Below are 23,964 nucleotides of genomic sequence, written 5' to 3'. Positions count from 1 at the left end.
TGGCTGCAGAAATGGTTTCCAGACCTTTCAGTTCACAAAGACAACTTAGAAGTCAGCAGGAAAGGTTTTTCACACTGGGGTGAGAGTGGGACAAGCACAGCCCTAGTTCCAGGAAATCTGTGGCCTTGGGAGCCATTGAATGACCAGCAGCAGTGGCTGCTTCTGGAGCTCTCAGCCCCCCAGGCAGTAAGGGTATCAGGTGGAGATTATAAGGGGCTCCTGGCTAGCATGAAGGCAGGACTCTGTTGCTTTGCCCATTCTTGTGTCCAGGTTACAATCCTAGGTTACTATCCTGGGTTCCGTCCCAGAGCATAGTGGAGAGTGGGATGCTCTTCACAGTTCCAGGTCATAATAGAGAACTTGTGGTCATTCATAGACCAGAGCACAGGCCAGGAGAGGAGTAAACACATTTCTCCTTAGCCCATCTCACCTTGGAAGAACTGAAAACTTACCAGTACCTGGAAACAAATGCTCAACCCCCCTGAAACTTGAGACAGTGCACCTTTCATCCCAGAAGCTGAGCTCTGCTTTAACAAAGAATTAAAAGACAAATAATTGGCAGGGAAAATGAACAAACAACATCAAATAATTCTGACCCTAGAAAATTACTATGGTGACAAGAAAGATCAAAACAGCACTCAGAAGAAGATAACAAAAAATCAACGCTTCTACGCTCCAAGAAAAATATGAATTAGTCTCAGGCCATGGAGAAGAGCTCAATAAGCTACCCTAGTCTTCATTTCTCTTTGCCATGAGCTGGAGTACCCAGGCTCATCACCATAGCCCCACAGATGACCCTGGGAGTCAAAAAATGACAAAGAACTTGTGAATGAAAAATTTCTGAAAATCTAGCTTGAACGCTAATTTGGGTGAATCTTTGAGTAGCAGTGTAAGAAATTAATGAGTCCTGGAGTAGAAGTGTAAATTGCAAGAACATGTAAATTGATGCAATGTAAATATGAGGTTTTACTAGTTAAGCACATACGGTTGGCATTATAAATCTCACACATTTTGACAGAAGAATCTCTGTTTGAAGCTGCTATGTTGGAGACTTTTGGAAAGTGTTTCAGAATATATTATATGGAATATTTTAACACTAAAAGGGACATAAGAATAGAGCTTTATAGATCTCCTTTCTAGTATTTATTTCTTCTAATAAATGATTGTCTTTCCCACTGCAAAAACAAGTTGAAAATTCAAATGAAAATGAAATGAATTTAAATGATAGAAAAAATTTTGACTTTTTTCTTCATTTGAAAGTTTTTTTTATTAATACCTTTTGTGTTTATATCACCTAAATTTTTGAATATCACAGTAGCTAGAGTGTCAGAAATGGAGAGTCAAAAAAGACATGAATTTTGCTACAACTTTAGACACTATTTAGTAGTTGATTTTCAACTACTAACCACTGCTTTAGTAGTTGATTCACTTAGCCTATTTCTAATTTGGCTCCTAATAAACATAAATGTAAATACAAAATGAGGATAATAAATAATTTGTGAATAATTTGTAAAGCTCTTTGCAATACTTAAAGTGTTTTATAAATTGGTAGTTATTATTATATGTAAACATAATTTTCTCTACTTTCATACCCAGCAAGCCATGCCTTATAACAAAGATTAAAAAAGAAAGAGGAAAAACAAAAATTCACCAAATCTCAGCCACATCTGACAATATATTTTATGTATGATATCCTTGGCCTCTCAACTCTCCAAAGAAGGGAGAGAAGTAAATTTCCTCAGCTATGCTATGGGAACTGCTGTGGTTATTATATGAAATATACTCTTGAATGCTTTTGAATCACTCTATGTTATTTTTTTAAAAATGGATTACTAAATTCTTTCTCAGTCCTCAATAAGAAATGGATACTGATATGAAGCTATGTACTAGCTTTGATATTGCAGGCATTAATGACTTTGTCACTGTTACTGCTCCGCCAGAAATTCAAATCTCAACCTTTCCCATAGCTTGTTTGTAGGTTTTGATGAGTTTCTGTGCTTTTTGAAAAAGTAATGAACACTAGCTGTTGACCCATATGTCTTGTGATAAGCCTCTCTAAATTTTCTTAGGCTAAACTTTAGAAAAACAGACGAAGTATAATACTGGGTCCATAACCCAGGTCTTTTCACATTGGCAAAGACATTTAGAGTTTGGGCTCCATTCTCCAAAGTCCTTGAGAATTCAGGGTCTCCTCTGTGCTGGCAGAACTAGAGTAGGCACTTTTGCTTTAACAGAAGAAAATTAAAAGGAAAAACTATATAAAGAAAGAAAATGCATTTCTGTACTTTAAGCAACTATAATGTAAATATGAAGTGAAACCCATGCTGTTTTTAATACAGATGTGCGTGTGTGTGTATATATATATATATATATATATATATATATATATATATATATATATATGCATTCTCCCCATATTCAAAGATAACTTTATACCACAAAATTGCTAATTGACACAGTATAAATTTACACTTTGGACAAAAAAGTATACATAATAATAAGAGCATCTTAAAATTTATAATACACATATATATTAACTTATTGTATAATCACAATAACTTTGTATGGAATATGCTATTAATTATCCCATTTTACAGGTCAAAAAATGAGGCTAAGAGAAGTTAATTGACATGTCAGATCATACAGCTAATAAATGACTGAGGCAGTATTTGAACTCAGATTTTTTGATTGTAGGGGCTACAATCTACCTACTTTGCCACCTAGTTATCTTATTATTAACATTTATATAACACTTTAAAGTTTGCAAAGAACTTTACAAATATTAACTTTTTTTGTTTTTCACAACCCAAGAGGAGAGTGCTATTATCATTTCTATATTACAGATGAATAAATTGAAGGAGAAATATATAATGATTTGACCAGTCACACATCTAATATTTATTTCAGGTATTCAATTTTTTTCTGATTTTTCAGGTTTTCTGGACTCCAGCTCCAATGCTCTTATCTACTATAGTATCCAACTGCTTCCTATATATACATACAAATGCGCCCACCCCCACCCAATTTATTGGAAACAATTAAGATTAGTGATTTCATTATCAATATAGAACAGCTATTAGTCTGGTAGTTAGTTAGCAGACATCTTAGAAAACTTTGTGGTATTTGCTAATTGACTTGACCAAAGTTATATAGTATATTATCACAGTTATAACTGGACCCCCTCTGTCCTCATGACTCCAGAGTAAATCGCTTTCTATTATGCCATATTATATATTTTAAATATAACTTTGTTGTCAAGTTGGATTACCTTAAATCTGAAGCTAGGTGTCATCCTAGTAGGAGATCATAAATTTATAGTTGAAAGGACATTATAGATTGTCATTCAATCACATCAGTTATAAGGAAAGTGATCAAAAACAGGAGGAATAACTATCCCAAGATTAGGCAGGTTATAAGTGATAAAGTCACATTTCTTACTAGTGCCTTCCAACTCAAAGTCAAAATTGGATATTTTTCCAATATGCTGTGCAGGCTCTGTAATGACATAATCATTATAGAAAGGAAAAAGGGAACCATCAGTGATATGAAAAATTTCAAAGCTCATAGAGCAGTTAAAATAACCATGGCTTTCAGTTTGAGAATGACTTGTTAAGTTAATTGCAAGATTTTCCAGAAGAGAGGTGTATAATCTCATCTAGCTAGAAAAAAAATATCCTAAGAACTTGACCATTTAAGAAGCCAACCATTTCAGAAACTGAAGGCTTATTTAAATTATTGTAAAATATTGTGAAGAAAGTAATTGTTAAAAAAGTATAAAGTCATGACCAAAAAGTACTTTCTTAATTGTAATAGCTATTTCTCTGTATCCACAATCCACATTTAAGGCTTTTTACTGCCAAACAGCTCCTGATATTGTCTAAGGTAATAGCTTCAGGGCTTTTGATTTCCTCTTCCAATACTCAAGGAGAACAAACTCTTGATTGATTATCTCCCATTTATCTAGTCCAAATATTGTTGGTACTTAGTTCTTTTCATATTGACTTTCCCATTAGATTGTAAGCTCCTGGAGAATAGGAACAAGGACTATTCAGACAAGCTTAGTAAGCTGTTCACTTAACCAGGATGCTGATTATATTCATCAACTTTATTATTTTTTTTAAACAAATATAGCTTATAGCAAAACAGCTAATGTTGACTCTGGAAAAAGCAGACAAACTTTCCTTCTGTGAAGTTTCACCTCCCTCAAGTCCTAGGGATAGGACTAAAGGATAACTGACTGATGATGTGAAACTCTTGTCCAATGATATGGATTTCATATGATCCTTCTGTCACCTGATTGCTTTGTATTCCACTTCTTACTCAGCTCTAACAGAGCTAACCTTTCTAACACTTCCCATTTCTTTAATTTTTAGTTTTCACTTGCTGTATTCTTCCTCCACTTTTCACAGCTTTCACTGGTCTGCATCTGAGCCATCTGGCATTCATACTCACCTTGTATTTATGAGATTAAAAACTCTTCAAATCTCACCTATAAAATTAATAAATTCTTTTTTAGTTATCTGCTGGTGTATAAAACATTATTTTTTAAAAAATCTGTTTTGCCTTTTAAACCTTAAAAATAGTTATAGGCAAATGAGCTGAGGGACCACAGTTCCTTGTAGTTTCAACCATTTCAGACTTCAAAGAGGTCTAATTTAACAGTCTATGTTTGTGACAACTGTTTCTTTACACTTAATATTCTAGCAGTTTTTAAACAAATAACCAGTCTTTATCTACCTATTTAAACTATCTGTTGACATTCAAAAGAAGTATCACCTTGCAACCTCTCAAGGTAATTTGAGTCTATTTATGCCATAGTTCTATTTCTGCCCCCTTTTCCACGCATGTTTCCTTATAGACTGTCTGAAAACTAGGTTTTCTTTCATATACATGTCTTAGCAATTTTATGAGAATTTTTTCATACAGGCATGAAACTTCTCATCCTTTATCAGTGTGTGTATATATATATATGTATATATATATATACATATATATATATATATATTTGCATTTTAATGTCTCTGTATTTGTATTTCTAGCACTTAATGCTAGTTCCTAGAACAGTGCTTTTCCCATAAATACTTTTAGGTTGGCTGACGCATAACAATTTTTTTTTTTTACCTCTTCAGTATTACATTTTCCTATATGAAAAGACAATTTAAAGGGACAATGCTTATGTTTACATCACCAAATATAGCCAGATCTGAAAACTTGGGAGAAAGGGTGGTGACAGCCACCTTGAGATATTTTAAAGGACCATTATGTGAATTATGATGATGCCTTTGTTGTAGTGGGCCAAGCTGAGAAGAATAGATAGAAGATAGAAAAATCAAAAAGATTTCAGGGCTTAGTAGGGAAACGCCATTTTCCAAACCTTTTTTCCTTTGTAATGGGCTGGTTTTAGTGATCCACATCTGAGCCATCTGGTATTCAAAGATGCCCTTTTCACATATGAGATTAAAAAAAAACAAAACTCACCAAATCCTAGTCCTTACTTGCCTGTCTACAAGGAATTATTTGATTTTTTTCATTTAATGTGCTTTACACAAATAATCTGAATGATTACAATTCCTTTCCATTGCTAGATACATTCAAAAAGTGTCTTAGAAAAGCAATAAAAGAAATAATTGTATTTGAGTTGGGTAGATGGGAGGTTAAACCAGTTGACCCTTAAGGGTCTCTTATAGATTTAACTATGTTTGTATGAGGGATATGAGATAATTCTGTTATTCCAACTGTTATTCTTTTTAGTTGCTATGTATAATCTCCATACATTTGGTGAACATATACTATTTGGCCTTCATTTCATAGAGATACTGTAGACAGCATTGATATGTTGCACAGGCTGTGGAAAATGCTTCTTTGGCAAATAGAGAACTGCCACGCCCCAGTTGTGAACATGGAATTACTCATCACTTAGCTGCTCAGATCATGTCCTGTTGGGCCCAGATTTGCTGGGAAAATGAGCTCTCAGTGATCAGCATCTCGGCTTATGAAATGGGTAACACACACACTCGCGCGCGCGCACACACACACACACACACACACACACACACACACACACTTACACACTTTTTTGCAGGGAGAGAGATAGAGACTAATTCCAGAATACATTCTGGCTGTGGTGTTTTATAAAGATTTTTACAATCTAAGTACCAGATAATCAGTACTGAGAGACTAAAATTGATGGCCCTGCGTAATTTCTGTTTATCTCTTGAGGATCAATTGGATTATTGATCCGACTCCAAACATGTTTTGATTAAGTGCATGACAAGATGGGTTTGACAACATTCCCGATTTATTGGATTAAATTATATATTTAAATTTACATTTTCTGGAACTGTGTGTATCTGATCTTGGCTTGCTCAGATATGTCGGTCAATGTTCTGTTCGAATAACCATTTCTTCAAGGCTCTGTAATTATATATGCTTCTGTGAATGATTTCCATCATGCTGTATAGCTCAGGGCTTAAACTGATGTAAAACAGGGTTAAAAAGATGAAACTGAAGATTAATTTTTTTTTCCTTCCACAAATGTTCAACCCAAAGACAGCTCAGTTTTTTTTTTTTTTTTTTAAAGTATATATGAATGGTACCTCACTTCAGGAAACAGTTCAGCTGTCAAGGTCTAGACCTCCAATGGTGCCCATTGTTATTAATGGAAGTGATTATGGTGTGGCTGGGAGATTCTGGGAAATCCTGCTTTTGTGAGTAGTTCAAGAAAGGCCTGGTATCTTTCACAGGATGTTATACATTGTTTTACTTTGTTCACTTCTGTATTTGAGCTAGAAAGGTACATCATGCCTTCAGGATATGCAAATTTACTCAACAAAAAAAAGAAAAAAAAAAAAAAAAAGAAAAATCTCACCATGAAAATATAGTTAGATTTAAATGTGCTAAATGGTACATGAACCAGTCAGGTTTTCATGATTTATCAGTTTTTAACTTCAAAGACTCTGGTTAGCTTGCATTTTTTAAACTAATGAGTTTATCACAGCCAGTGGGAAAATGGTTAAAGTATATCAGCTGTAAATTGGTACAAAGCACTAAAAGGGACATTAGCCTCTAATCAGATTCTAACAGTTCATTAAACCTGCCTTTCTAGAATCGTTCTTTGTCTATTCTTCCCCCCTTCTGCCTGTGCCTTCCTCATAGGGAAGGAAGCTTCTTCCCTTTTTCATCTGGGTAAGACCTCCTCGGGGATATGAAGCAATATCAGCTCATCCTTCTTTGTCTACAAACTAAACAGCCTACGGGATGCTTTATTATGGTAGATTCCTGATTTTGCTATATAACCTCGCTGTTCTTATTAATCACAAAGGCAAGGGACTTCCTAGGTGGCTGGGTGGTGGAATTCCAAGCTGGCTGAGGTTGCAGCTCCACTCACCTGCAGCATCCAAACCCTGGAAGTCATGAATGCCCTGGGACGGGAAATCCATTCTCAATATGTAAACAAGAATCTGGCCTGATGGGAACGAGAAATTTCAAATTTGGAACATGTTAATGATGAAGCTGGCTTGTATGGCTATAATTTCTCATGCTCTAAGCTATGTGTCAGGTGTAAATATTTAGATAAATTGGAAAAGTCAAGAAAATCTACATGAGAATAGACTGAGAGATAGGAGAAGAATAACCTCTAATTTTTAACTGTGTGGTATGACATCATCAAAGTAACAAAGAAAGTTGATTTCTCAAAGTGGCCAATAGTGAGGAGGTTCTTGTAAATGTTGTTTTTCAAAGTTTCTTGAAAAATGCACAGTTTTACAAAAAATAAAGTTCAAAAGTGACAGCTTGGCTTAGCTATATTTTGTCATACTCCCTATGTTTAATTGATGATAAAACATGCTGAAACAAGGACTTTATGTGACAAAAAGTTTTTTTTAAAAATCAATTTATTTCAGTAAGATAAGTTTATCAGCTTATGTCCGGTGATTGACAGAGATAAAAGGTAAATAAAACAGGTATATTACTTCAGGATTCTATAGCTCTAAGACCTATAAAAAAATCATTATAATATATGTAATTCAGTATGTTTAAGGAAAGTACAAAGTGATTTGAAAATTCAAAGGAGGGAGAAATTTCTTTTTCTTAGAAGAAAAGTTTTATAGAGAAAGTGACATTTGATTTGAGCCTTAATGGATGGTTAAGTTTTTAAAAGATAAAAAACAAGGAAAGGGAAAGGACTCTGGGTCTAAAAGTGAAAGGATGAGTGGACAAATAAATGCCTTTGGCGAAGAATTCTTTAATACCCACATTGCTGCAATAAAGAAATAGCCTGAGGTAAAGCTGGAGTAGTAGTTTGAAGCCAGTTTGTAGAGAATTTTGAGTATGAAATGAAATAATTCAGAGCAACAAATTATTAAAATGTAATTTTTTTAATTAAAGAGAGTCAACATGGCATAGTGAATACAAGGTTGTTTTGAGTCAGGAGGACCTGTCTTTCACTGTTCTGGATATGTGACTTTGGGCAAGTCTTTCTATGTTATGGACAACTTTCAAAGACTCCTAAATTGCAGGAGAGTTTATGTTTTGGAATAGGGCATTTCCACACTGGGACACGAATCCAAATCACAGGCCTTTATCAATACCATCCCCAAAGAACAACAACAATGACATTGATTGTTTATAACATGCAAGGCACAAACTGAGGACTTTGGACCAAGGCACTGTAAGATTGAAGAGTGTGGAGGTTACTTTGTGGTGAATATACAACCACTGAGAATTTAGAGCAATGGAGTGAATTGATTAGTACTGTGCATTATGAAGATTTATTCTAGTCATCCAATTTCTTGAAGAGATTTAGACTAAAGGGATACTAGAAACCGGAAAACTATTTAGGAAACTATTGGAATAGTCTAGCTCAGGGGTCATGAAGGTTTGCCCTAAAGTGGTGTTAGTGGGAATGGAGAACAAATAGGAAATATCTTACAGAATTATAATTCAATTCAGTTTAATAAACATTTATTAATAATAGCACATACTATTTGCTAGATATTGTGCTAAATATCAGGGATACAAAAAAGAGGCAAAAGGTCTTCCTGCTCTCAAGGACCTTACAGTCCATGGAAGAGACAAACATGCAAACTATATATAGGATAAATAGGAAATAATTAACAGAGCGAAGGCCTTAGAAATAAGAGGAGTTGGGAAGCTTTCTATAGCAGGGAGGATTTTAGTTGGGTCTTAAAAGGAGCCAAGTGAGATCAACATTTTGGGAAGAGAAGCGGGAGCATTCTCAGATGGGAAAACAAGAGCTTGAAAGATGGCAGGTCTTGTTCTAGGAATAGGCCGGAAGCCAGTGTAACTGGAATAAGTTTTGGGGGGGAGTAAGGTATGAAAGTAAGGTAGGAGGAAGCTAGGGTATAAAGGCTTTGAATAGGAAGCCGTTGAAGTTTATTGAGAGTGTGGGGGGGTGACATGATCAGACTTAAAGGAAAATCACTTTAGTGCTTGAATGGAAAATGGATTGGAGTGGGAAGAGACTTGAGGCAGATATCCACCAGCAGGCTATTGAAGTAATCAATGGTGACAGTGTCAGAGGAAAGAAGGGAACATATTTCAGAGATATTGCAAAAGTGAAATCGACAGACCTTGGCAATAGCTTGGATATAGGATAGTGGGGGGTGGTGAGAGATAATGAAGAATCCAGGATGCTGAGGGACTGGGAGGATGGTTTACCCTCCTACACTAATAGAGAAGATAGCAATGGGAAATAAGAAGGGAGATTTTAGTAACCATTGAATGTAAGTAGGTAATGGAGAGAGAGGATTCCAAGTTTTCATCATGGGAGGCAGGAAGATAGGGGTGCTATTTTTTTTAAATAGGGAATTTGGGAATAAGCATGCTAGAGGTGGTAGAAAATGATGAACTTATATTTGGGACGTATATTCTGAAAGTCTAGAGAGAGGATGGGAATGGAGAAAGATTTTCTTAATAACCTTTTTTTTTAGGGGGGCAATAATACAGGAAAAACAAATACTTCCAGGAATTAGATTGATTTTTTTTATGTACACGAATGTTTTATTTTCATATAAACATATACTTTTAATTAATATTTTAATAATTAACAAGACATAGGTAGAATGTTTTTTTTTAAATGCACATGTCACAAAAGTTGAGAAGAATAGCTAACAATTAGATAAACTTCAGAATCAGAAAAGATCTCTCAGTAGATGAGGCTAAAGGACCAAATCTAATTTTGAAAGGGATAAATATAAAGGTGAGTTCATAAAATAAACTTTGCAAAAATAATATAGAAAAGGCAGAACTACATATTTCGTTAAAAATATGTACACGCTCAAAATGAATCAACATAGTGATGGCTAAAAGGATGAATTAAGGTTACATTAGGAGAAGTTTAAATCTACCCAATGAAGAGTTTGATAACTCCATGGCACTCTGTCCTAGTGAGATCCCATCGGATAATACTCCATTTAATTTTGGATGATAATATAGTGATGCCATTGATAATGGGCGCCACTCAGAGGAGAGCTAAAGTGGATAGGATGGAAGGAGAGTGATAGAAGGAAAAGGAGCATGATAGTTGACAGGAAGAAATCTTAAACTTGGTTTTCACCTCAGAGGGCAGAAGAAATAGTATAAGTTTAATGGATTTTGGTTTGATAGAACGGGGAAAATAAAGCAAACAAACCTAGTGACTACTACAGGTAACCAAAAATGAAATAAATGGGTGTTTATAGAAAAGATTTGGTTCTTCTTTATTGGCTTTTTTTAAGGAAGAGGCTGAATTCCTGCTAGCTATACATGTTTTTAGAGTGGATTCCTATTCAAATACAATCTAGATCACATGTGTGTCTTCCAACTCTGAAATTCTACGATTTAAAAAAAAAACAAAGCAAAACTCCTAAACTATTCAAAGGACTATACTGGGCTTTTGGGGAAGATACAAAGGTAAATAAGACCCAGTCCTTGACCTGAGGGGTATGCAATCTAGCTGGAGATATAAGATGTATCTACAAATAACTACAGTATCAAATAGTGCCTACGAAATATTACAAAGAAAGTACTACCTTCTTAGAATGAGCATATCCACCTCAATCATATCTGGTTTTGTTTGTTTGTTTGTTTGTTTTTTGTTTTGTTTGTTTGTTTGTTTGTTTTGGGGGGAAGATCCTTGTATGGTAAAGGGAAAAATATGTGAGTGTACTTTGAATCTTTCCAGTTTAATCATTTTCTCCCAATATATTAAGTAAAGGCTGTAATGAAAATGTGTACCCTTTGAGCCATATTTTAGCAATTCTGTTAAAATGGAAACATGATCCCTTATGACCCTCAACATCTAACTGTTTTAAGAAAATACAGAGTATAGGTATTAATAGAAAATCAATTTAATTTACTTCTTAAAAAAGAAAGAAAAATCCAACCAGCCACCCCAGATATTTATTCTTAAATGATTTTTTGTAAACTGAAAACGACAACAACAAATTAATTCAGAAAGAAAATGGTTTTTATTCTAGGAATAATCCTTCAGACTACTTAGTAGTCCATTCTTACTGACTTAGTCTTCTGAGACATGTACCATGGGATATATTGGTAGGATGTTTAAATTGTCAGAAAGCAAAATGTTGGAAGACTCATTTGAAGGAAGTCTGAATGTGATTAGAATTTGTTATCATTACCAAAATTATTTTACACCTGGAATTTTGTTCTTGGTATTCTAGTTTTAAAATCATTTACACATTTGAGATAACTGATTATCATTTAAGTGTGGTTTTCCCTTTCATGTACTGTCTAGAGCTGTGGAATAGAAAAATCTGACTGATCTCTCCCTCCACCATTCTTGCAAGAATGAGATGAATTGTTCCAGCCCTACATAAATTGAGGGAGGGCTTCCCTTCTCTGCTTTATTACAGCCTGACCTCCACCCCAGAGGTCAGAAAATCAGACTGATTAATTCAACTTCCTGGTCATCATTTCAAATGAAATTTCAGATTAGGGAGGGATAATTGGTTATGCTGATATTCTCATTTAATTATACCTCATTGCTTTTTAAAAGTAGTTTAGCAGTATGAGATATACAGCGAGCAAGACAGATGCCAGAAATATTCTGTCATGTTTTATAGTTTATTTCCTTTCCTCTTTTCTCTCTCTCTCTCTCTCTTTTTTTTAGAAAATCAGTACCTTTGAGAACAGAATGTTAATGCTTGATGGGATGCCGGCAGTCAGAGTCAAAACAGAGCTGTTGGAATCTGAACAAGGGGTAAGTTGAGGTTTTTAGACACCCTTCCCCCACCCTTTTCCTGATCGAGATAATCATTTCCAGACCCAAGTCAAGGTCTCTAGCAGACACACATGTAACACTTCAGTATGCTGAATAATACCCACCCGTCTACCCCTCCAAACACTACCCATTTGTGAGTGCAGACATTCTGGCCTTTAGGAAGGTATATTCATTCACCTCATGGGAACCATATGGTCACTACTTAAATGAACCTTGGTAAATGTTTTTGAAAAGCCTAATAAAAATTCAAAACAAAGAAGAAAGAATAAGTACCAAGAAAGGTAAGACTAGTCTCTCAATGTAGCTTGGGTCTTAAAAAATGGGGAAACGGCAGCGTCCAGGTAGAAGTATATGGTAGTTCATGTTTGCAGGATGAATTTTTCTATTGACATTTCAATTTATCCTGTTTTACACCATAAGAAGAAGGGGATACTTGATCAAACTGAAGGTCAGTGTATTTGAAGTGTCTGTAAAAGCAAGTAGAAATACTATTTTAAACACATCTCCTAACTGTTGAATTAATTCATGGCTACTGAAAAATTTAAAGTCTGAGATTGCAGCTGGATTTTTTTTAAAGGGCATGGATAATTTCACAACTGTTAACATTTATAGCTCTGCTAGTTAAAATAATGATAAGGGGAGTGGGATTGCATCATCTTATATGCTGATCACCTCACTGAGAAAGAAAAGAAATGATGCCTTGTGTGCAAGGCTTTATATTGGCATTCTGAATTATAGATCAGTTGCTTTTAAGCTAGCCAGGAAAACTAGAGGTGGGAAACAAAACAAGGAAGTAGACAGATGATCTTGTACTTGCATGGGATTATCTCTTCTTCCAAAACCTGAATAAATTATTACATATTGTTCGTTGTACACACTGGGTAATCATATTTTTTAAAAATAGTAATATGGAATCTCTCCATTTGCTAATAAAACAGAATTAAGTGGGTCTGCCTGGGTACAATCTAAAGGGAATATTATGTATTCAAATAATTCTGTTATAGAGCATTCAAACTTGCTATTAGGATAGTCCTACATGGAACAAATGTTGTATAAATGATATATATATGTGAAATAAATAAATCATTTGATTGCTTAGTTGATTCTGGTTCAGATATTTATTAACTATGTGGCCAAAGACAAGTAACTTAAAACTTGAAGACCTTTAGTTTCCTTCCCTAAAAAAATGGAGATAATGATATTAATGATATTTGCATTAACTATGTCTCAGAATTGGTGTTCCTAAAGCACATGGCAAACCTTGAAGTACTACGTCAATAAAGGTAATTTTTTTAATGGTTGCCAGCATTTTGGTGAAGCTCTAGAACCATAACCTTGTTTCTGAGACTTGTATGTGAAGATTTGCTGCTATATTTAGAATCACTTATTTTATACAGAAGGCCACTAATATAGACCAGTTATTAGAACTAGTAGGTCATATTGACTCTTATCTTGATTGAGGTTGTATCATGGAACAGTGAAGGAAAATAATAATCTAACAAAAACAAAAAGTCACTGATTATGAATCAGGCTTCATGTCTGGGCTCTTGATACTATTAATATTCACTTGTTTAAAATTGTGGCTGACTCTCTTGACCCTATTTGGAATTTTCTTCCCAGAAATACTGCAGTAGTTTGCCATTTCTTTGTCCAGCTCATTGTACAGATGAGGAAACTGAGGCACACAGCATTAAGTGACTTGCTCAGAGTCACACAACTAGTTCAGATTTGTTCAAGCCCAGTACTCTATGTAGCTACCCCACTATCAATGTGATCCTTAGGCAAATTAACTTTCTCAGCCTTCAGTTCCCTTATATTTAACATGAAGGAATTGGAATAGCTGACCTTTATAGTATAAAAATAGTCATATTTATATAGTACTTCAAGGTTTGCAAAGTGCATTATAAATATTATTTGATCTCACCACAGGTCTGAGAGATAAGTATTATCATTAAACCTCATTTTACAGATGAGGAAAATAAGACCAAGGGAGGTTAAGTTTCTTGCCCAGATTTACATTGCCAATAAGGGTCATAGATTGAATTTAAACTTTGATTTTTTTGAATCCAGGTCCAGCCATCTTGTAGTATGTCACTTTTAAATTTTCTTGATCTTATTTATCCTGGTCATTTACAGCAGAACATCCATATTTTTATAAAAATAGTTATCACATTTAGGACAATGTTTTGCCACTTTTATCAAAATAACAAGAATATAGCACTGATTATCAAGTGAATCTGATCAACATAAAATCCAGATTAAATTTGTTAGAGAGAGAGAGAGGAAATTCTTCAAAAGCAGAGATTGTCTTGTTTTTGTTTTGTTTTGTTTTGTTTTTTTTACTTGTGTGTTTAGTATCTAGTGTAGTGCCATGAACACAGTAAGTACTTAATGAATGCTTCTGCATTTCTTGATGGAATATAGTGGCTATTCTGACCTGACTAGACTAATTACTCCATCCAAATTAATCAGATAACTATTAACTGCCCCTCATTACTTTTTGCTGGATGATTTTTTTTTCTCTGAAGCCTTCTTTGCTGGTCTCTTTCTTGGTGCAGGGCACCTTTAATATAAGTATATGAAAAACAAAATAGCACAGATGTTTTGGTCATGGGAAAATATATACATTATAATATTTAATTTCAACTATGATTGATTTTTTTTTCATTGTTGATGAGAAGGAAATGAAAAATCTGTTTATATTTTATACCCTTCATTGTAAAATGACTCAACCCTTTCTTCAGCTCAAAAAACAGTGAATGTATTTGTGTGTGTGCATGGTCATGTGTAATGTGCGTGTGTATGTGTGTGTGTCATAAAGAAAGCATGGAGGAATCATGAAAAAAACAAGCTAGGAAATACAACTTATGATAAAATATGAACTTATGATAAAAAGCAGAAAGTTTTATGCTATCATCAGGCACCATTTTCTTTACTCTTATCTAATTTTCTAAGTTGAATTTGGATTAAAGTTAAAAGTTCAGAAAAGGCTAAAAACTCACATTTATATAGCATGCTCAAGCCAATAAACCTGGGAGGGAAGTTGCATAAATGTTATGTCCATTTCACAGATGGGAAAACCAGCTTGGAAATGACTAGATGATTTGAGGGTATTCCACTGAAAAATTACTAAGGCAGAGTTTAAAGCAATGTTTGACTGAGTACAGGAGCCTTTCCACTGAAATATGTTGCACAAAGTCATCCATTCATCCATTTCACAGATTAAACTCCATCTAATCTTTCCCCCCAAATAGTTATTTTTTTAATGTATTTTAACAGGCAGAAGCAGAATACTATCCTGAGAGTTTGACTAAAGGTTTCTTTATTTAAAAAAAACTCATCCATGTATTATCGATGTGAAAATGGACTCTGCTTATATCTTGATATCACTTACTCTAATTATGATTATGAATATTGACAATAAATTACTTGATTATATTTTTCTCAGTTCTTTTTAAAATATATATTTATATAGTTGAAAAATCACACCATTTTATCCTTCCATTTAATGAGATTTGAACAAAACACTTTGTCATTTGAAGTTGTGCACTAAATGTCAAGTTTTTTTGTACAATTCTTTTAGTTTATAGATTTGTTTATTCTATTCATTTGTTCATAAATCTTCATGGCTTCTTTAGTGATCACTGAGTAAAATTTTAGTTCCTTCATATACCATCAAATCTCTAAAACTTGGTACCACCCTAATTGTCTGTCTTTATTTAATAATTTCCCTATTGTTTATTTATTCTGCAACATAGCCAAATCAGAATATTTCCTATACCTTAAAATTCTCATTTCCCTTCTGTGAATTTTTTCTCATCACTGCCTATGTCTTGCATATTCTATTTCTCTGGGTAATTTTAACTTAACCTTATTTATGTACATGTTGCATTCAGTTATCAGTCTAGAGGTGCCATGAGATGAAGGACCATAAATTACCTAAGCTATATACCTTATTCAGGTTCTTTCTTCCGTAATACTTTACATACATATAGTAGTCATATACATTAGTTCCATTGCTTTAAATATAATGATGTACTGTTCTTCAAAATTGTAAATAGAATAATGAAAATATCAGTGACATTAGAGTCAGAAGACCTGATTTCATATGCTCCCTTTTTCTTAGGATTATGGATTTAGAAACAGCTGATATTTGAAGGAAGCTATAAAGTAGAGACAAGAAGAGAGAAAATTCTAAGCATAGGGGATGGTCAGTGAAAATGACCAAGTCAGATTATGGAGTTTCTTGCATGAAGAACAGTAAAGAGACCCTAATCCTTGGATGTTAGGATATGTAGAGGAAAGTAAACTGTTAGAAGACTAGAAAAGTAAGTAGGGACCAAGTTCTTACAAAAGATTTTGTATTTATCTGGGAAGGAATAATAAAATTTTTAAAAAAATTATGAGTAGGAAATAAGATTATCAAATCCATAATTTGAATTTATGATTAGGAAATAAGATTATCAGATCCATAGATTAGGAAAATCATTTTGGCAATTGAGTGGAGGATGGAGTAGAGTAGGAAAGACTTGAAATAAGGACAATTACAAGGTCAGAAAAGAGATTGTTTATGTTATATGAGTCAGAAATAGAAATTAAGGATGACACCCAAATTGAAAGTCTGGGTGATTGGGAGAGTGCTGGTTTCAACAGTAATAAGAAACTTGGAAAGAACAGAAATTTTGGGGAAGAGTAGTGAGCTCTGTTATAGTTATACTGACTAGAGTCCAGGGTTTGGAACTCAGGATAGTGACTAGGGATGGATATATAGATCTAAATGTATACCATATGCAAAGAATTGGACATTAGACCCATGGGGGTGAATGATATAAGACGGCCTAAGACTGAGTGTTGAGACTCCCACGAATACTGGGGTAATAATATACAATATAGAAACTGAGAAGAAGCAATTGGACAGATAGGAGAAAAAATGGAAAGCCTAGAGAGGGGAGGATGTATTTAGAAGCAGATATTCAACAGTTATATATTTCAGAGAGGTCTAGGATCAGTTCTGAGAGAAGAGCATTTGATGTGACATTTGGATATGAGGAAGGAAATGAGGTAAAAAGTTTGAGGAAGTACCCAAAGTCACAGAGTAGAAATCAAAGTGAGGGAGAAAAACAAGATTGAGGATTGAAAGACATAGGGAAAAATGTAAGATGAAAGAATATGTACAGATTAAAGAATTGAGAAATTCTTTTGTTGTTGTTCAGTTGTTGAGTCATTTGAGATTTTCCTGGCAACGATACTGGAGTGGTTTGCCATTTCCTGCTCGATTTCATTTTATAGATGAGAAAACTGAGACAAACAGGGTGACAAGTGACTTCCCAGGTCACATAGTGAGTGTCTCAGGCCAGATTTGAACTTAGGAAGATGAATTTTCCTGACTCTGGGTCTTGACACTATTGTAGAGTTCATGAATATGAAAATAGAATAGTTGTGATTGATAGCAAAATCAAGGGGATGGCTATCTCTGTGGGTGGCTTAGGTCATGGGAATTAAGGAACTGAAAAAGGTAATGTATTTTAAGGAACATATATATATATATATATATATATATATATATATATATATATATATATATATATATATATATATATATATATATATATATATATATGGAAGTCTTTTAGTATAAAAGCAAAAGTTGAGGTAGAGAGAAAAACTATGGGGTAAGTACTGAATTCATCAAGAAAGAAGATTCCAATAGATATGGACTATCAGCATATGGATTGGATGATAAATTTAAATAGTATGAGAAAAGAGGAAAATAACAAATTCTTCTCCTTCTGTCACCCTTACACACACACACACACACATACACAGATTTGAGTTAAACTGAAAACATTATTGAATGGTGCAATTGGGGATACAGTGTCATCATGAGGAAACTAGGTCTTAGTATCGGAAGATGGAGTGAGAAAAGAAAAGGTTTAGAATAAGAGGAAGTTTGTTAATGACAACCAGTTGACGTTTTCAGTTAACATTTTAAGAGTATTACTTTTTCAGACCTTTATATTTACTTTTGTAGGTAAAACTTGAATAAACCTCAAGTATTTTTGCTATATCACCATTGTTGTTGTTACTTTATTATAAGATATATTTATGTAGAGAAAAGGTATTATCTGTGCAAAAATATTCATAGCTATTACATATGTAATAGAAGACAATCAGAAAAACCCCTATTTCTTCAGCATTTGTAGAATTACTGAATCAATTGTGGTATGTTAATGTAACAGATTATTACAGTGTTACAAAATGATAAATATGAAGCATGCAAATGTGGAAATATTTGAGGAATAAGATCAATGGGACCAGCAGTAATATACATTGTTTACATATGTATATGAATTTTTAAAAAAGTCAATAGGCATTTATTATGCACCTGCTCTGTGTCAGGCTCTTTGTTAAGCTCTGGGAATACTGTGAAGGGGAAATGACAATTCTTGCTCTTAAGGAGCAAGCATTTTCTATAATAGGAAAACAACAATCAATTTTGTCATATATTTAAAAGAAATAGCAATTTGATCATGATACAATTGCAGTTTCATGTATATTCCATCTTTTTAAAAAAAATTATTCTTATAGAAATGCTTGTTTTGTACCATAAATTAAAAGTAAAATAAATGAAACAAATAATTATGTACAAAGAATATATATAAAAGATAAATCTCCAAGGGAAAATACTAACATTAAGGAGGACTGTGAAGGACTTCTTATAGAAGGCAGGACATTAGCTAAGATTTGAAGGAAGTCAGGAAATAGATATGAGGAAGAAGTGTTCTAGATATGGAAGATACGCAGTGAAAATGCCCAGTGAAAATGTGTTTGTTCAAGGACCAGCAAGGTAACCAGGGTCACTGGATTGCACCTTCATGGGGATAAGGGAGTGGATAATAAGGTGTAAAAAGATTAGAAAGATGGAAGGAGGCCTAACTTTTAAAAGCAAGTTATGATGGATTGTAAACACCAAAGAGAGCCACTGAAGTTTATTGAATAGGGAGTCATTGGGTCAGACTGTGCTTTAGGGAAACCAGTTTGACAGCTAAGTGGAGGTGGGACTGGGGTGGGGAGGGGAAAGAGAGCAACCAGGGCCGAATACAGTAGTCTGAAGTGATGAGGATGGAGGCAGTTTTAGAGCAGAAAAAGGATACTATTTGAAAAATATGAACATAAAAAGGACAAGGCTTGGAAACTTATTAGAAATATAGAATAAGACAGAATAAAGAGTTAACATTAACACCAAAGGTGAGAGTCTATTTTACTACCAACAAATGTAATAGAGAAATTCAGAAGAAGGAAGGTTTTGTCATGAAAGGTGATAGACACATTTTGGACATGGTGAATTTAAGATAATCTATGTGATATCCAATTCCAGATGTTCGTACAAAAGTGTGAAACAGAAAGCATTATTATAGATAATAACCATTTTGGGTTACTATTATGCATAGACAAATAATAGAAGCCTAATACATTGCCTATAAAGAGCTTAAAGTTTTTATCAACAATTGTACCGAGTATAGTGCCTCATTCAGTACCATGCTGTTAGTAGGCATCTAGTAAAAATCTGCTGAATTACAACAAAGAAACTTTTATTATAAACTAAGTTATATAACTAAATTAAACTAAATTATAAACTCCTATAAAACTCCTATAGATTCCTTTTTTATGTATCTCCTCTTAGCCCCCCTTCACCATGTAGTAAATGTTTTTCATCTGAAGCTACTTTGTGGAATTCCAGTCATAGATTTTCAGAATTGGACAGAACCTCAGTGGCCATCTACTGCTAACCATACTTTTGTTGTCTTTTTGAGTTGCTATATTTTCCATGTATTAGTTGATCCAATGGACCTCTAAGACCTCAAATATCTTCCAAAATATCCAAGTCCATTCTTATAAAGTTCTTAATTAATGACAAATCCTTAATCTGGTATCTTAGGAATTGAGGGGGATGAAGTATTGGGTTACAGACATAGTGCTATTGAAAAAAAGTAGTGGGTAGGGAGAAGGGGGGGAAATTTGGAACACAAGCTTTTGCAAGAGTCAGTGTTGAGGGGCAGTGAGGTGGTGCAGGGGATAGAGCACCAGCCCTGAGGTCAGAAAGACCTGAGCTCAAATCTGGCCTCAGACACTTAACACTTCCTAGCTGTGTGACCCTGGGCAAGTCACTTAAACCTAATTGTTTCAGGAAAAAAAAAAAGTTGAAAAATTACCAATGCATATGTTTTGTAAATAAATGACTTGTCAGACCAAAGTACTGCTCTTTAGCCAATATCACCTGCATGGTTTTTTCTTTATTAGAATGTAAGTTTTCCGAGGGAAGGGATTTTCTCTTGTACGGTAAGCCCAGCACCTGGCTCAGCAATTGACAACTAGTGCTTAATATGTCCTTATTCATTCATTCCAAGAAAACTAGGATTTGAGGGAAGAGGATCAATGTTTAATAGTCTAGGTGGACCTTGAGATGTGTTGGGGAGTAGTTTATTAAAGCCTTTTCTTGATTGTCATTGCATTAAAATACATCAGTAGCCACACTCAAAAAGATAAAAAAAATTTTTTTCCCAGTGAACCATTATATTTAATTTTGCATGAAAGGTTTAGTGTAAATTCTTATGCAGAGTTTCAAGAAGACAGTTGAGTTTTAATGACTTTATCACAAGTGAAGAAATGGCATTATGAAAAAGCTACTTGAGGTGCCCTTTAACAAAGCTTCATTATTACTTCCCCTGCTGTGGAACAGAAGCTGGCATTGCTAATAAATTGGTAGAATTACCTTAGAAATATGAATTTGCTTATCATTTAATATTCTCTGGTGACCCACTGTTTGAAATCTTTTGATCTGCAGTGAAATCTTTGTGTGTCAGTACTTTGGCTTCAAAGGAAAACACTTAGAGAAGCTGTGTTCCTTCTTGTATGGGCAGACCAGGGATTGTGTGGCAGGACCAATATCTCCGCTTGTAAAAGTCATATTATGGGGGGAGGGGAAATGGATTGCTTTGCATGAAAGTAAAATAAGAACTGGGCTGATTTTAATAATGTCAGGGTGGCCAATAAATGTATTAACAGAAAGAATTGAAAAGCAATGAGCTGTGATAGGAATTTCAGATAGCCCCCAAGGGAAATAGAGTAGTAGACAAATGCTTCCCCAGGGACCAGTCCCAGGCAAAGCTTCATCCTTACCTTTCTACCTCCCCTTTCATCTTTTGCTTCCTCTCCATCTCTTCCTGTCCTTTTCCAAATCAGATTCCTGCTATCTTCCTCTGGGTCCTGATGCCATGGGAGCCTGACTACATATACTATCTTTACAAAGGTGCTTTCTCCAACTGTTTGTTATTATTGTCATTGTTGTACCTGTAACTTTATTGTCTTCTAAAAACCTAGTTTTATTTGCTTTCATTTATGCAGGAACCTGCTTAAGTCAGGAAAGAGCTAATAAACTAATTCTCATTGTGGAGTTAATGACTGATAATAACTTACTGTGTCACCACTCTGAGATCTGTTTGCCTTTTAACCTGGATATGGATGACTTAACTCAAAGGATCCAACTGAGGAATTTTAAAAGAGTCCTTTGCCTGTCCATATGACAGTGGTATTTTGGGTAGACCAAAAACTGTTGATGGGGATTTTTTTCTGAGCCCTAATTTGTTCAGTTTTACAAGAATGGAGAGCTAAGTGTCTGGGCTGGATTCAGAAATAGTCCTGGCACCGTGTGGAGAATATCTAAGTTTTGTACTGGACTAAAAACATATTCACTAAATTTATACGTGGATTTTATGGACGATGATTTGTCCACATCCATAGTGTATATTTCTAGCTTTTCCTTAATTTCTTTAGCTGAAACTTCTGAAATCACAGAAAGCAAAGAGCCAGCAAATCCTGGGAATATTCAAGTAAATCCTTAGCAAACCTCATTCTCTGTGTTCAGTCAATGAAATAGTCAGTCATTCAAAAAACATATGTTAAGTACTAACCATGAGGCAGACATTGTGTTAGGCTCTGGTGATGCAAACAGTGAATGAAACAATCCTTACTCATGAAGAGATTATAATTCCGAGCTTAGGAGCTGAGATAGAGCTGACTTTTCTCATCCAGACCCAAAGACTAGCAAAGTATTCTGGTTAAGGACCTCAATATCCCTTCCCCACATTTTCCTTCATTTTCCTCTTCCCCTGTCAATCACCTTCCTACAGTGACTTTTCATACCCCAAGACCAGTGAACTGAATGTTAAGGGAAGGCTACCTAGGGACCCTAGATCTTTGCTGGAGTCTGAGATGAAGCCAGGTGTAATGTGTACCCAGCTGCAGATAATGCAGTGGGAGCAGTTTAATGGATGACTGAATCAAACATAAGGTAAACCCACATTTATATAATATTGCATTACGACTTAGAAAAATTCCCAACTCATGATAACTTTAGAAGTCAATGAGTGCATGCATTCCATCATACCCATCTCAAAGACAAGAAAAAGGAGGCTTAGAAACTAAGTGTTTTTTTTTTCCCAGTGAGACACCCCACAACACCTGGGACTTGAAGGCAGCCAGGGGTTCTGGTACCCAGCATGGTGTTCTTTCCACCAGAGTCTCCTGTTTCTCCTTGCCTCACACCACAATAATTTGAATCCTTCCTTTTAAAGATATATGTCCTATTTAGCCTATATCAGATTACTTGTTATCTTGGGGAAAGGAGGAGATAAGGGAAGAAGAGAAAAAAAATTTCAACATAAAGTTTTAGAAAAATGAATGTTGAAAACTATCTTTACATGTATTTGGAAAATAAAATACTATTGAAAATTTTTTAAAAAGTTAAATATATAGAGGGATCTTACTCTTCTCAGGTTGCTTGAGCTGCCATTTTGACCAGGTTTTCAAAATAGAAATAAATGGCATATTTCCAAACTTAGAGCATCACAACTAATGTTCTAAAAACAAGATATATTCAAAAATAGAATATTAGGTCACTATTGCCCTGAGGTGGTTCACCCAAAGTGTATAATTTTCAAAATTGGATGAATAATGAACTGCCCATATTGAGTCAGGTATTAAACAGAGCATAAAGAGATATAACATTTTAGCCCCCAAAGATTGTGATCTAAAGGAGATAGCTTATCAGTACAGATTTCAGCATAGTGTTGAATCAACTTGCTTTACAAATTCTTGCTTTTCTTTTCTTTTCTTTCCTTTTTTCCCTCTGACCCATCAGCTTGATAATTTTTTTCTTCTAATAAAAATAAAACATGGTGTAGTAGAATGGTTGCACTGTGTAAATGGTGATTGCAAAAGAAGACCACAGGAGAAATCATGGTTTCTGGATGGAGGGTGATGCTGATATAGATTGCACATACTTTACAGGGTTTTGCCCAGATTTTATGGGAGTGTTCAGTCAGTAACTAGATGTGGAAAAATATCAGGAACTAACAGGTGCTGATGTCTTCTTTGTATCCAGTATATATGAAAGAATAGGAAGGAAAAACTGGGAGGGAGGAGGGAGAGGGGAAACTTTCTATTCTTGGAATATAAATCAAAGTATTCAGAATCAGAATAGTCCCTTGGAAAGATGACATCTGGCTATCCCCATGATGTACTAGCTCCATATGCTTACTAAGGACTTTTAATCACTCTGGCTTTCAGTCTAACCTTTTCCCATAAGAACACTGCTATTACCATTCAGAGATAATGGGTAGGACCATGGAGGCTCAGAAAGAAGGGTTAAAGTAACAGAAAGG

At 34.6% G+C, this 23,964-nt stretch overlaps 1 protein-coding gene across 11 annotated transcripts in view; it reads left to right on the top strand.

Annotated features, from left to right (window-relative positions):
• KLF12 (KLF transcription factor 12) overlaps positions 1–23,964 on the top strand; it is a 536,656-nt gene that overhangs the window by 230,310 nt on the left and 282,382 nt on the right. For 8 of the 11 annotated variants that reach the window (XM_074299253.1, XM_074299260.1, XM_074299252.1 and 5 more), the window contains one exon: positions 12,131–12,220. The exons of the other annotated variants lie outside the window; for them this stretch is intronic. In XM_074299253.1, coding sequence (XP_074155354.1) covers positions 12,131–12,220 — 90 coding nt within the window. The remainder of the gene's footprint in view (positions 1–12,130; positions 12,221–23,964) is intronic. 11 annotated transcript variants of the gene reach the window in all.

This window comes from Sminthopsis crassicaudata, chromosome 3, assembly GCF_048593235.1.
Source record: "Sminthopsis crassicaudata isolate SCR6 chromosome 3, ASM4859323v1, whole genome shotgun sequence".
Classification (NCBI taxonomy): Eukaryota; Metazoa; Chordata; class Mammalia; order Dasyuromorphia; family Dasyuridae; genus Sminthopsis; species Sminthopsis crassicaudata.
This window is presented reverse-complemented; position numbering and strand designations above follow the sequence as displayed.